Here is a 13,923-nt window from a genome sequence, read left to right on the forward strand (position 1 = left end):
ATGTAGGATCTTAATTTGAGCCAGTTTGCTACAGCAGGACAATAATCCTGCATCAACAGGAATTGTCAATTATTACATGGATTTTAATTAATTACATTTTCTGTAAGGGTAAATCAAGTCTGAAGTTTCAAAGTGGAAATGACACATTTCAGAAGCCTTTTAATACCTCAAATATACTACAGGAAAGTTCTCCTGCAACAGGTTGCTCAAATGAAGATCCTACATCATTCAGTAGGGAATAGGGTGACATTTGGGATACGGTCTGGCGGTAGGAGGTAGGGCTACAGCATTGCTCTTCTCCTTCCACTGCCCTGGCCCATTCTTCACTGTTTGTCCAGCTCATGTTCACTGGCCTGTGAGAAAGGATTAGGGTTTCAGCCTTTCCATTCCTCTATAGAGAACCCTCCTTCAAAAGCATTCCATGCATAACAAAATAGTATGTACTATGTCCCTCTCCTTCCTCTCTATTGCCCCCCTCCATCTCCACCCCCCGCCCCCACACACCAACACATGCGCATGCAAACGAGCCTGATGTCTTTTTAACAAATGTTCCCCACTAGGTAGGGATCAAAGTGAGAAAGACTTGTACAGCAGCATCATATCCATGCAATGTATTTACTTGACTTTGCTCACAGAGACCAGAGGCGTACAGTATTTTCTCATTTCTCATGTTTCTCAAAAAACACAATATTGTCTCAGTATGGGACACTAACATACTATAAAGACAAAAGATGCAGCGGTCTCCTGGGTCATTTTTGTTTTTCCATTTATTGTGCAGTAAAAACACATGATTGATAATGTCATGTCTCTGGTCGTTTCGAGCTGATGACACAAGATGGCACAATGTTTATTATTTTTTATCAAAATGGTGTTAAATCGCTTTCAGAAAACAACCTATGGCTTAATAGGTAAAGATACCATTTACAAAAGTCCATCATATCTGCTTTCAATTTGTGCAAAAGCTGTATATATATATATAAATATATATATATAGGGCCATCGTCGACCTAATGGGGGATACAGGCTTATAAAGATGTAATAAAGGAGTTATAACAATATTACGTCATGTTGGTTATTATGGCACCAGGTTCAATCAATGCTTTCTACTAGCTCCCTGCAGGACCCATTTGGATAATGGTATTAAATCCTACGTTTTTTATTATAATGTTATACCAGAACTATCATCATAGGCAAATAAAAAAGTAAAACTCAGATGAAATTAACATATAATTGTGTCTGTGGCATGAGGTATTGTGAAGGAAACAGGAGCTCTATTTAAAAAACAATTTGAATAGAGCAGAAATCATATAACAAGAGTTTTTTAAAAATCTGATCACATACCAATACAACTATGAAAGAAGGACAATATCAATAATATCATATAATTTTCTATGAGAAAATGTATTTTATTACATGGCAGTATATTGACATTTTAATAAAAATATCTACAAAGTAGCAGCAAACAATTGATAAGAAAAGAAAGCATTGTTTTTATTTTATTTTTAATTTCATTTAGTCGTGAAACTTAGCTGGGAATATTCCTCCATAGCAGCCTCATTTTAAGGAGTGTTCACTCGTTATTTTTCTGTCATTATACAATCAAACGCATTGATTCTGCAGTTTACCCACATACTGTACTTCATGGCCCCCTATCACTCCCCTAGCAACCCCTTAGCAACTTCAGTTATGTCTTCCAGATTCATCCTCCACAGATCTCTAACAATACAAAAAAATACATATGTGAATTTGTGCAAAATGATATAAAAGCCTTTTAAATGTTTATTTGATGACAGGGGACATTTTAAACATTTTGTTTTTTAATTTGAGCTTTTCCTCAACATTCAGGACACTAAGCCAATGCAATGATTTCATAGTAATATTTTGAGTTTACTTCCACCTCGCCTTTCAAAGTATTGAATGGTTTGACATATTGACATGAAATAGCCTTCTGTCATCATGATCCACACTGGCCTTGAAAATAGAATATTGTGCAATAAATAGTTGTTGTTCATGTAACTATAAATTACAAGCTTCAGATTCAATTCAAGCAGTTAGAAAAGTTCAAATCTGTCATCAACTATCATGAGGAGAACTGATAGAAAGGTGCCTTCTTTTGAGGATGGCACCGTCATCTTTCACTGTGTCTTTACTATTAAGAAAGCTTGGGTCCAGGTACTATAGCTGGATAAATAGATTAAACTTCCTACTATGTCCTGCCTTTCCCACATAACACCACATTTAGACATCCCTGAGGCAGGTCTGTCGTTGTTCCCAAACCATTCCATTCTTCTCAAAAAATAGTCAGTAAAGAGTTATTGACCCAAAGTGCGTTTCTGATGGAATGTTTTTAGAAAGTAAGACAGAGTAACACTTCTATAAAGACTGTGGACGGTGTTAGTTTACATAGAGAGAGCATACAGGACAGCTAGCTAATCATTCTGTGGCAGAATGCAATGCTGCAAGTATTCAGTACAATAGAATGTAGGCTTCTTCCTGACGACATTCTGAAGTAACTGTACCGTACTGGCTAGCTTGCTGTCTTCCGAAGGCAGTGTGTCAGCAGATATGACAAGAGGTAATCCACAGTCCTCTGATGATAATTGAAAAAAGTACGCTAAACAAAATTACATTGTATATGGTTACATTCTCCATTTAAAAATAACAGGAGGTTAGAAGACTCGATTTTCTAAACAATATCTCAAAGTTGGTTAAACGTTGAGGCAAGCATGGACATACCAAACAAACCAGGCACAGCAAAACCTCTGCTCCTTTAGAAGTGGGTTTAATTAACACACTTTAAAACGCCTACGTCATCAAACAACTTCAAACTAGCTTTTTATGTGAGAAATTGCAGGTGTTTGGTACTCAATCTGTAGTTGAACAAAAATAAGACCTAGTTCATTATTCTATAGTTTGTCTATGTTGCACATACAGCACTACATCTCATTTTCTTCTCTTATTCAAGCTTGTTTTGGAACCACGCCCAATTGATGCTGCCTTAAACCAGTGAAGGGACAGAGAGCAATGTAGGAAGACCTGGCTGATCCCTTACAACACATGTTGGGAGCCAGACAAGACGTTCAGGCCAGGCCAGACCAGTCCCTGTGCTATGAGCACAGGTATGTAAGTAGGTGAGAGCGCAGTAAGCAGGGAGCGGTGCTGCTGAGACAGTGTCAATCAGCACATCCTCTTCTCTCCCCGCAGCCCTCTCCTCCAGCTATGGCCTCTCCTTGGGAGTGCACCAGACAACACTGTCCCACTCAGATGTTCACATCTCTCACGTCCGTAGGCGTGCACGAGAGGTCCACCTCCTCATCCATGCTCTTGGTGTCCGTGGAAACAGCGTGTTGCTGTGCCTGACGGAGACTGGTCTCCAATAAGGACTCGATCTGTTCCTGACACGCCCGTAGACAGTCCTGCAGAGGGAGACATATCGTTAGTGATGAGATATGAACTAGCGATAGATTAATTTGAGCACTCTTCTGTTGATGGGAATTTCCCTCCACTGCAGGTAATGCAAACTTGTAGTGTATTCAAGGTTTAAAAAGGCTTCTAAAGTTTGTAATATCCACTTTCAAATTTGATTAGCCTATAATGTCAAATGTATCAACCCCTATAAAAAATATCCATGAATTATAATCCACAAAATAATTCACGTTTCCTGTTGCTGACGTATTTTCATGCTGTTAGCAAACTGTCTCAAATTAAGATCCTACATCTGTATACATTATTAGAATGGTATGACAATGGTACCAATGACCGCGGCTAAGGAGTCGTGGCAGCACACATAGAACCACAAGGGCAGAGTGGTACTCTACTGGGAAGGGCTGTGAATATGTGAGGATTAGGAGAAAGACAATACATCCAGAACGACTGGAAACCCAATCTGCTAGCACCCATTTATGGCCCCAAAACAATAGGAGCTAAAGCAATTCACTGGGCCAAGGATAAGAGGGCCAGACCCTCAGTCAGGTGGGGGAAGGAGAGCCCCAGGGATCTCATTCTAATGATTACGGTTCTTATTACCTGGATCAAAGAGGCCTGTGGAAACTAGAGCCAGACCAGTGGAGGAAGGATTCAGAAGTTATTCTATTGCTAACAATACTAAGTTATTAACCTAAAAGAGAGGATGGCTTAAAAGTGTTTGTTTTTTAAAAAGTAATTTGTGACATTCCTCTGAAATAATGAGAGATTCTGTATTGAATTATGAAATTAGGACTGTGTCCTGTGTTTGTTATGTGAATATGCACAACAGACTTCTAGAAAAGAAGTACATGCTCAAAAGTGCATTTAATCATGGTGCCTCCTCTACTTTAATTTGACTTAGATGTTTTCCTCCTTTCCTTTTGGACGCCACAAGAGTTAGGCCCCTGTACCAATGACCATGGAAACAATGAGCAAGAACGTTTTCACACTGTTGTTGTGTAGCTGACTTCACTCGCCTCTCATTTCCTAGCCCCTTTCAGAGACAGGGTTTATGGCATGGCTACCTGCTGCTCCACATCCGTCTCTCAGATCTCTCTCTCTCTCCTCTCTGGTTCTACTGTCATCCCCTCTCCCCCACGAGTTACCACATAGTGGAAGCAATGAGATCAATAAATGGAATCTGTGGAAGATACATCTCAAACTGACTAAAGAGTCGGGCATAGATAAAGTATGAAAAGCTGTGCATAATTATGATACATTTGTTATATTAGGAGCTCTTCGGAGCTATATGTTCAAGTTCAATGTTTTTGCATGAGACTGGGTTGTCCTCGCGTACCGGGTCACTTCTGATGACTTGGGACAGGAAGTAAGTCAGTTGCTGGGATGACATTGCATCGTCCATCTTCAGATGCAGCCCCTGCACAGCAGCCGCCACACTGCCCGCTGCGATCATTGACGGAGGGTTGGCAATGAATTTGACATCTGGTGGAGTGAGAGAGAGAGAGAGAGAGAGAGAGAGAGAGAGAGAGAGAGAGAGAGAGAGAGAGAGAGAGAGAGAGAGAGAGAGAGAGAGAGAGAGAGAAAGAAAGGCAACAGGTCAAATTCCTGAAGCAAGCAAATTCCATCCACCACCCTGGCAGTGAAGGGTGAAGAGGAGGTATGGGGGAGGAAGAAGAGGTGACGGGGATGGGGGAGGAGGGAGATGGGGCAGTTTAATGTGACACAACCAGATAATGGCCAGGGAGAGAGGAGAGAGAGAGAGGAGAGAGAGAGAGAAGGGAGAGAGGAGAGAGACCGTGCGTCCAGCAGAATCAGAACAGAGGCATTCTACAGTTCTAGTGACATCATGCTGATATGTGGCAGGATGCCCTGCCTGGTACTGATGAACTATGCTGTAGGTCCTAGACCTTATTACACCCCTGCAGCCATCATCCCTCCTCCTCTCTCCAGACCCCTCTCTCTATCCTCCCCTTCCAGCGCCCTCTCTCTATGCCCCTATCTCTGTATTCCTCTCTCCAGACCCCTCTCTATCCTCCCCTTCCAGCACCCTCTCTCTATGCCCTTATCTCTGTATTCCTCTCTCCAGACCCCTCTCTATCCTCCCCTTCCAGCCCCCTCTCTCTATCCTCCTTTCTCCAGCCCACTCTCTCTATCCTCTCTATCTATCATCCTCTCTCTGTCCAATTAGAGAGTAAATTGGCATGCATACAGCACATTAGGTAAGATTAAAGAGCAGATAAAACATGTAATTAAAAAAGGGGGAACCCTATTGCACAGGGGGAAACCTATTGCACAGGGGGAAACCTATTGCACAGGGGGAACCCTATTGCACAGGGGGAAACCTATTGCACAGGGGGAAACCTATTGCACAGGGGGAACCCTATTGCACAGGGGGAACCCTATTGCACAGGGGGAAACCTATTGCACAGGGGGAAACCTATTGCACTTGTTGGAATAATGATGTTGGTGATTAATTATTTATTCAGCCCAAGAGCTGCTTAATAATCACACACAGAGAAAGATAGAGACATTCACCTCTAAACCCCCTCCACCTCTAGTCCAAACCCCCTCTACTCCTCCTCCTGCACCTCCAGCCAAAACCCCCTCTATTCTCTCTACCTCGAGCCCAAACCCCCTCTACCCACTCCACCTCCAGCCCCAACTCCTCTAACCCTCCAACTCCAGCCCAAACCCCCTCTATCCCTCCAGCCAAAACCTCCTCTACCCCCTCCACCTCCAGCCCAAACCCAATCTACCCCCTCTAGCCAAAACACACTCTACCCCTCCAGCCATAAATGCCCTCTACCCCCTCCACATCTAGCCCAAAACACCTCTACCCCCTCAGCCCAAACCCCATCTACCCCTCCTCTACCTCCATCCAACCCCCTTTTACCCCCTCCAGCCCCAAACCCCTCTACCCCCTCCACCTCCAGCCCAAACCCTCTCTATCCCCCTCTACCTCCAGCTCAAAACCCCTCCACCCCAAACTGCCTCTACCCCCTCCCCCTCCAGACCAAACCCTCTTTACGCCCTCCACCTCCAGCCCAAACCCTCTCTACCCCCGCCACCTCCAGCCCAAACTACCTCTACCCCGCCACCTCCAGCTCAAACCCTCTCTACCTCCTCCAGCTCAAACCCGCTCCAGCCAAACCCCCTCTACTCCCTGCAGCCAAACCCCCTTCCCTTCCTCTTCTCCGCAACCTCACAATGCAATAAATCACCCTTCAACTAGCTCTGCTGGTACCGCGCTCTGGAAAGATCACGTCTCACTTCCTATTTTTAAGTGGTTAGAGAGACAATGCATCTACTCCAGGCAGCGGTGCTCTCTCACACACACACACACACACACACACACACAGAGGGGCTCCTTGGGCAGGGCACATTGTGTGAAACAACAGGTCTAATCACCAGGCGCAGACCATTAATTTGACCATATTAATTAGGAGGCCTCCCAGTCTAGGAGACAGGCCCCCTTTAAACCCACCAACCCATGCAAAGAGTATGGGGCATCACTGTGACTGAGCTCCCATTACAAGAGCCTGCACCACAAAGAGTTTAGAGACAAGGCTTGAGGTAGAGAGCTGTCAGATTAATTGAACTTGACACTGGCATAAAGGCAAGCCAGAGAGCCATTATCTGGGCCAATATCCTCACTAAATCTACCCAATCATATCCTCACTAAATCTACCCAATCATATCCTCACTAAATCTACCCAATCATATCCTCACTAAATCTACCCAATCATATCCTCACTAAATCTACCCAATCATATCCTCACTAAATCTACCCAATCATATCCTCACTAAATCTACCCAATCATAGGCTCCCATTAAAGAGAAAGGAACTAAATGCATGAAAGACTTTAGATTAAATGTAGGAATGCCAGCCAGTAGCCACCCTTAAGGAACTATATAAACAAGAGACTCCACAGTCTCAGAAAGAAGGAGAGATAAAAGGGGATCATCTCTTCTATGGTGGCAAGATGAAGGAAATACAGTAAATACATTTCACAGGGGTATTTCACAGAGGTATTTCACAGGGGTGTATTTCACAGAGGTATTTCACAGGGGTATTTCACAGAGGTATTTCACAGAGGTGTATTTCACAGAGGTGTATTTCACAGAGGTGTATTTCACAGAGGTATTTCACAGAGGTATTTCACAGGGGTATTTCACAGGGGTATTTCACAGAGGTATTTCACAGGGGTATTTCACAGAGGTGTATTTCACAGAGGTGTATTTCACAGAGGTATTTCACAGGGGTGTATTTCACAGGGGTGTATTTCACAGAGGTATTTCACAGGGGTGTATTTCACAGAGGTATTTCACAGGGGTATTTCACAGGGGTATTTCACAGAGGTGTATTTCACAGAGGTGTATTTCACAGAGGTATTTCACAGAGGTATTTCACAGGGGTATTTCACAGAGGTGTATTTCACAGAGGTATTTCACAGAGGTATTTCACAGGGGTATTTCACAGAGGTGTATTTCACAGAGGTATTTCACAGAGGTATTTCACAGAGGTGTATTTCACAGAGGTATTTCACAGGGGTATTTCACAGAGGTATTTCACAGGGGTATTTCACAGAGGTATTTCACAGGGGTATTTCACAGAGGTATTTCAGAGAGGTGTATTTCACAGAGGTATTTCACAGGGGTATTTCACAGAGGTATTTCACAGAGGTATTTCACAGGGGTATTTCACAGAGGTGTATTTCACAGAGGTATTTCACAGGGGTATTTCACAGAGGTATTTCACAGAGGTGTATTTCACAGAGGTGTATTTCACAGAGGTATTTCACAGAGGTATTTCACAGGGGTATTTCACAGGGGTGTATTTCACAGGGGTGTATTTCACAGGGGTGTATTTCACAGAGGTATTTCACAGGGGTGTATTTCACAGGGGTGTATTTCACAGGGGTGTATTTCACAGAGGTATTTCACAGGGGTATTTCACAGGGGTGTATTTCACAGAGGTATTTCACAGGGGTGTGTCAAAGCCTATCGAAACACCTTTGACAACAACAATTTGGCAGCAGTTCAAAACTACACTGAACAAGAATACAAACACAACAGGTAAAGTGTTGGTCCCATGTTTCATGAGCTGAAATAAAAGTTCCCAGAAATGTTCCATACTCACAAAAAGCTTATTTCTCTCAAATGTTGTGCACAAATTTGTTTACATCCCTGTTAGTGAGCATTTCTCCTTTGCCAAGAAAATCCATCCACCTGACAGGTGTGGCATATCAAGAAGCTGATTAAACAGCATTAACATTACACAGGTGCACCTTGGGCTGGGGGCCACTCTAAAATGTGCACTTTTGTCACACAACACAATGCCACAGATGTCTCAAGTTTTGCGGGAGCATGCAATTGGCAGTACTGTCCACCAGACCTGTTGCCAGAGATTTGAACGTTAATTTCTCTACCATAAGCCGCCTCCACGTCGTTAAAGAGAATTTGGCAGTACGTCCAACTGACCTCACAACTGCATACGTGTATGGCGTTGTGTGGGCAAGCGGTTTGCTGATGTCAACGTTATGAACAGAGTGCCCCATCATGGCAATGGGGTTATGGTATTGGCAGGCATAAGTTACGGACAACGAACACAATTGCATTTGACCAATGGCAATTTGAATGTACAGAGATACTGTGAAGACATCCTGAGGCCCATTGCAGTGTCATTCATCTGCCGCCCTCACGTCATGTTTCAGCATGATAATGCACAGACCCATGTCGCAAGGATCTATACACAATTCCTGGAAGCTGAAAATGTTCCAGTGGCCTGCATACTGACCAGTCATGTCTTCCATTGAGCATGTTTGGGATGCTCTGGATGGACGTGTGCGACAGCGTGTTCCAGTTAGGGCCAATATCCAGCAACTTCGCACAGCCATTGAAGAGGAGTGGGACAACATTCCACAGGCCACAATTAACAGCCTGATCAACTCTATGTGAAGATGTGTCGTGCTGCATGAGGCAAATGGTGGTCACACCAGATAATGACTGGTTTTCTGGTCCATGCCTTACATTTTCATATGTATCTTTGACCAATAGATGCACATCTGTATTCCCAGTCTTGTGAAATCCATAGATTAGGGCCCAATTAATGTATTTCCTTATATGAAATGTAACTTAGTAAATTCTTTCAAATTGTTACATGTTGCACTTATATTTTGTTCAAAATAGTTAAATCCCTTCCTTAGAAGTATTACTCATCACAAATAGCACATACAGGATCTTCAACATGCTTTCACACTCTCTTGTCTTCCACTCCCTACCCCCACCCCCACCCCCACCACCTCCATCCCAAACCCCCTCTACCCCTCCACCTCCAGCTCAAACCCCCTTTATCCCCCTCCACCTCCAGCCCAAACCACCTTCAGGACCATTCATTCAATCTCATAAATTAAGCAGTAACTTCAAAAAGCACCTTGAGTTTTCCCCTGACTTACCACAGGGCAAAATAGTTTCCTCTAGCACAAATCCACTTTTGTTGAGGGAAGGAGGAGGTACAGGTTTGAAACCTACAGAGCAGGTATTCTCCTCAGTATCATCTTGGTTAAAAGTCTGCCTGCAATTGGAGAGCAGTCTTCCATTGTGCAGGCCTATGACAGAGCTTAAAGGATTTCTACACGGTGGAAAATGGACGGTGCAACAGCAGCTATGTCTCAGTATCTCCCTGAAGTATTTGCCCTACTGATCAGACATAAGGAGAAGACAATATATATGTAACTCACAGCTTTCACTATGGGATTGATCACGCCATTGACAAATATCAACGTACCTGCTTACCTTAAAAACCCATCTTTAGTACCAAACAGACAGTATATCTATAACCCAGCTGGATATGTAGGCCTACAACAGCCCTCTAAATCAGTAGCACTAAATAACAACAACAAGAGCAGTCAGCAGTATACAGATGTAGGATCTTAATTTGACAAAGTTTTCTACAGCAGGAAAGTAATCCTACAGTCACAGGAAATCTGAATTATTATGTGGATTATAATTAATGGATGTTTTTGTAAGGAAAAATCAATGCTGAAATGTCTAAATGGAAATTACAAACTTCAGAAGCCTTTAAAACCTCAAATACACTACAAGTTTTAAATGTCCTGCATTGCAGGAAGGTTCTCCTGTAACAGGGTGTTCAAATTAAGGTCCTACATCTGTAACAAGACAGGCAGGTGGTGGTGGAGCTCCCGTTATGCATACCTGTAGCACAGAGGGCCACAAAGGTCTGGGCATGCTTGCGCAGGATTTGCTCGGTGTCCTGATGGATGGGTAGTTTGGAGAGGAAATGGTCTATGAAATCGTGTGCAGTCACTGAGGCTAGATCCCATTTCAGTTTGTTCAATACTAGTAGTTCCATTTGCTGTAGGAGAGAGAGAGAGAGAGAGAGAGAGAGAATAACCTGTAGTAGGACAATGTGCAAGGGTTCAAGACACCAACACACCACTAGAGGGGGTATGCACCCCACAGGCCTACGCTCTGCCACTGTGCCAATGACTTATCATTACAATCATTGATACAGTATGTTATGGGAATTAGGTTTGAGAATTTAATTCAGAATTTGAGTTGTTTTTTCATTTTAAATTATTGATCTCCCAAAGTTAACCACGGCTATATGGACTATAATGAACACATAAATTATAGTTATGATTATAGGCATACACTATGCTATATTATACAAAAGCTCGTTAACAGAATCTACATTGGTTACAACTAATGAGAACATGATGAGGAAGTCAAATTACCAGCAAATCGATTGGTCGGATGGAATTGTCAGTGTATATGCACAACTTCTCTGCGGTTAGAGGAATGGTCTCCTTCATTTTAGACGCCAGAAACATGCAGGTAGCTCCCAATAATTGTAGTCGGGTCTTCTTTGTCGGTTCAACAGACAAATATCTGTCCAAAAAATTCATAGCGAGGGGAAAAACCTCCTCTTCGCATTTCTGTTCCTCACACACCTGTGATCAAAAACCAAAGGAAAGATGTGTTACATATCCTGTCTATACCTGTATAGGCCTATATCTATATACTACAAAGTAGTGGTGGGCACCAATATTGATCATTCAATATTATATCAATATAATTTGATATCGATATGAGCAAGGCATATCATGATATTGGTTTATTCTCCCTGTTAATCTACACTGTTCTATAAAAAAGAAGAGCACACATGACTGTTCCTGCATGCAAAAAATAAGCTTCGGGTTTATGCATACTTAATTACCTGCTGATGGGCCAACAACTGTTGGCATCAGGGATCCCCTTGTTTTCAAACTGGTTTGGTAGCTTTAGGCTACCAGAACATTTACCCCAGAGCCAATGGGCAATCCGAAAGCATTGTATGAACTGTTCTTTCTACAAACCGATATGATATCAATATCCAATCGAAAAATGCAGAGATTTTACATATCGGTGACCATCACTACTACAAAGTCATCAACAAACAATAACACGAGTCATACATGCATATAAGTGCATATTATGTGACCGTAAATGCAGATGTAAGACCTTTTGGTTTAATCTACAACATTTTGACATACATTTTATTTCACTCGTGGACACAAAGGTGGCCTCAAGGCAAGCACATGGCGTAGAAAGCAATTGCAGTTCGTCATCTTTTCCCAAAATATTTTTTAATATTTTTAAATTGTTTTAGCATGTAACAATTGAATGTAAACAGTCCAAGACGTATACTTCATCGGACAGAAGTGTCTTATTCCGAATAGCTAAAATAATACTGGTCAAAAATAACTTTTTTGTAAGCCACTAAATTGGACAAGGACCATGCGCCCACATCTCATTACAGCATGCAACTTTAGAAATTAATAAAAAGTATATTCGTCCACATCACGAGAACATTTTTATCATGTAAATTTGAAGCAATGTCTCTTCTTTCATTATATGACACTTTCATTGCATTCTCTCAAAAGGGATCGAAGCTATTAACCATATTTAGACTAGATTCGACCTTTACAACTCCCACATCCACGTTGATGGTTCAGTTGGATGTTTGCTTTTCTCAAGTTGTAACTTCCAATGTAAACATAGCTCCAGATGCATATGAGTTCAATTAGCCTACTATATCGAAAACATCAGTGACAAAATTAGAACATTTTTAAAAAACACAAAAGTGCTATAAACCACAAGAAAACAAAGATGGCGCATTTTGGCACTTGTGACTGCATACGTGTACATTGACTTTAATTTAGAGAATTATGAAACTAAATTGTTCGTTCTCTTGAATACATAATATAAGGGAATATTTGACGTCATTTGCAGCATGTATCTGGTAAAATGAGGCTCAATGAGTCTCACAGACAACCTCTCAATGTAGTCCAAATTATACGCTGGGTGAATAACTAGGTCTAATGTAATAAACACATTTTAAAGGTAGGCCTATAGAAAATGTTGACCAACACAGGACAAGTAATCTTTATAGACGCATGTTAGTAGCGTATGTTGCCTGTTATTATTCCAAAGGGCATATAGGCTAGACCTATATTTTTCAGTGAATGGAATGTTATGTATCTGTTAGAAAGTGTTTCCTGAACAAACCTCCAGCATCCATGTAGAAACAATTCTCCTCATGCAAGGTACAATCTCTTTCTGTACACATTTGAAGTAGTTCGTTGCTGGGAGATAACTGTCTTCGGCTTTTAGCATGGTCTGCAAAACTCTATCGTTGAGCAGGTTCGAGTCTTGGTAAGCTCTCCGGATGGTCTCCACTTCACAGCACAGCAACTGACGTTCCATTCCTTCGGCTTCGGCAGTCGCTCGAGCAATGAGAGAGACAGAGAGAGACTGATAGAGAAACTGATTGATTGCTTCCCCTAAAAGTACCTTGGATGTTGCTCTGCTCTGTCTGCTGCGACTGCTGTGTCGAAGCTCTCAGGAGGCGACCCAACTCTACTCTCCTCAATAAACTCCCCTCCCCTCCGCGCACTTTGTCAGTGACGTGCCTGTTGTTATTAGAGAGCAGATTAAAGGAAGGCGGCGTCCACCGTGAGAGACAGTCAGAGAGAGAGAGAGAGAGAGAGAGAGAGAATTCGACATACCAATTAGGATCTGGCTGAAAAAATATTTGAATCAGTTAAAGAACTAAAGAACTCATTGCCCTTTATGGTTGTGAGGTTTAGGGTCTGCTCACCAACCAATAATTCACAAAATGGGACAAACACCAAATTGAGACTGCAGAATTCTGCAAAAATATCCTCCATGTATAATGTAAAACACCAAATAATGCATGCAGAACAGAATTAGGCCGATACCCGCTAATTATAAAAATCCTGAAAAGAGCCGTTAAATTCTACAACCATCTGAAAGGAAGCGATTCCAAAACTCCCCATAACAAAGCCATAGCCTACTGTACAGAGAGATTAACCTGGAGAAGAGCCCCCTAAGCAAGCTGGTCCTGGGGCACTGTTCACAAACACAAACAGAACCCACAGAGGACACCAAACAAATCCCGAGAAAACAAAAAGA

The 13,923-nt window shown here is 42.3% G+C and overlaps 1 protein-coding gene across 1 annotated transcript; it reads right to left on the bottom strand.

Moving 5' to 3' along the window:
- Positions 1 to 1,372: 1,372 nt before the first annotated feature.
- LOC109867514 (G1/S-specific cyclin-D1-like) lies at positions 1,373 to 13,388 on the bottom strand. The gene is made up of 5 exons (XM_020456706.2): positions 12,997 to 13,388; positions 11,184 to 11,399; positions 10,642 to 10,801; positions 4,763 to 4,908; positions 1,373 to 3,416 (listed from the first exon to the last, which is right to left on the bottom strand). Exons 1-5 carry the CDS (start codon positions 13,192 to 13,194, stop codon positions 3,261 to 3,263), a joined length of 876 nt encoding a protein of 291 aa, XP_020312295.1. The 5' UTR covers positions 13,195 to 13,388; the 3' UTR covers positions 1,373 to 3,260.
- Positions 13,389 to 13,923: the final 535 nt, after the last annotated feature.

This window comes from Oncorhynchus kisutch, linkage group LG22 (genome assembly GCF_002021735.2).
Source record: "Oncorhynchus kisutch isolate 150728-3 linkage group LG22, Okis_V2, whole genome shotgun sequence".
Classification (NCBI taxonomy): domain Eukaryota; kingdom Metazoa; phylum Chordata; class Actinopteri; order Salmoniformes; family Salmonidae; genus Oncorhynchus; species Oncorhynchus kisutch.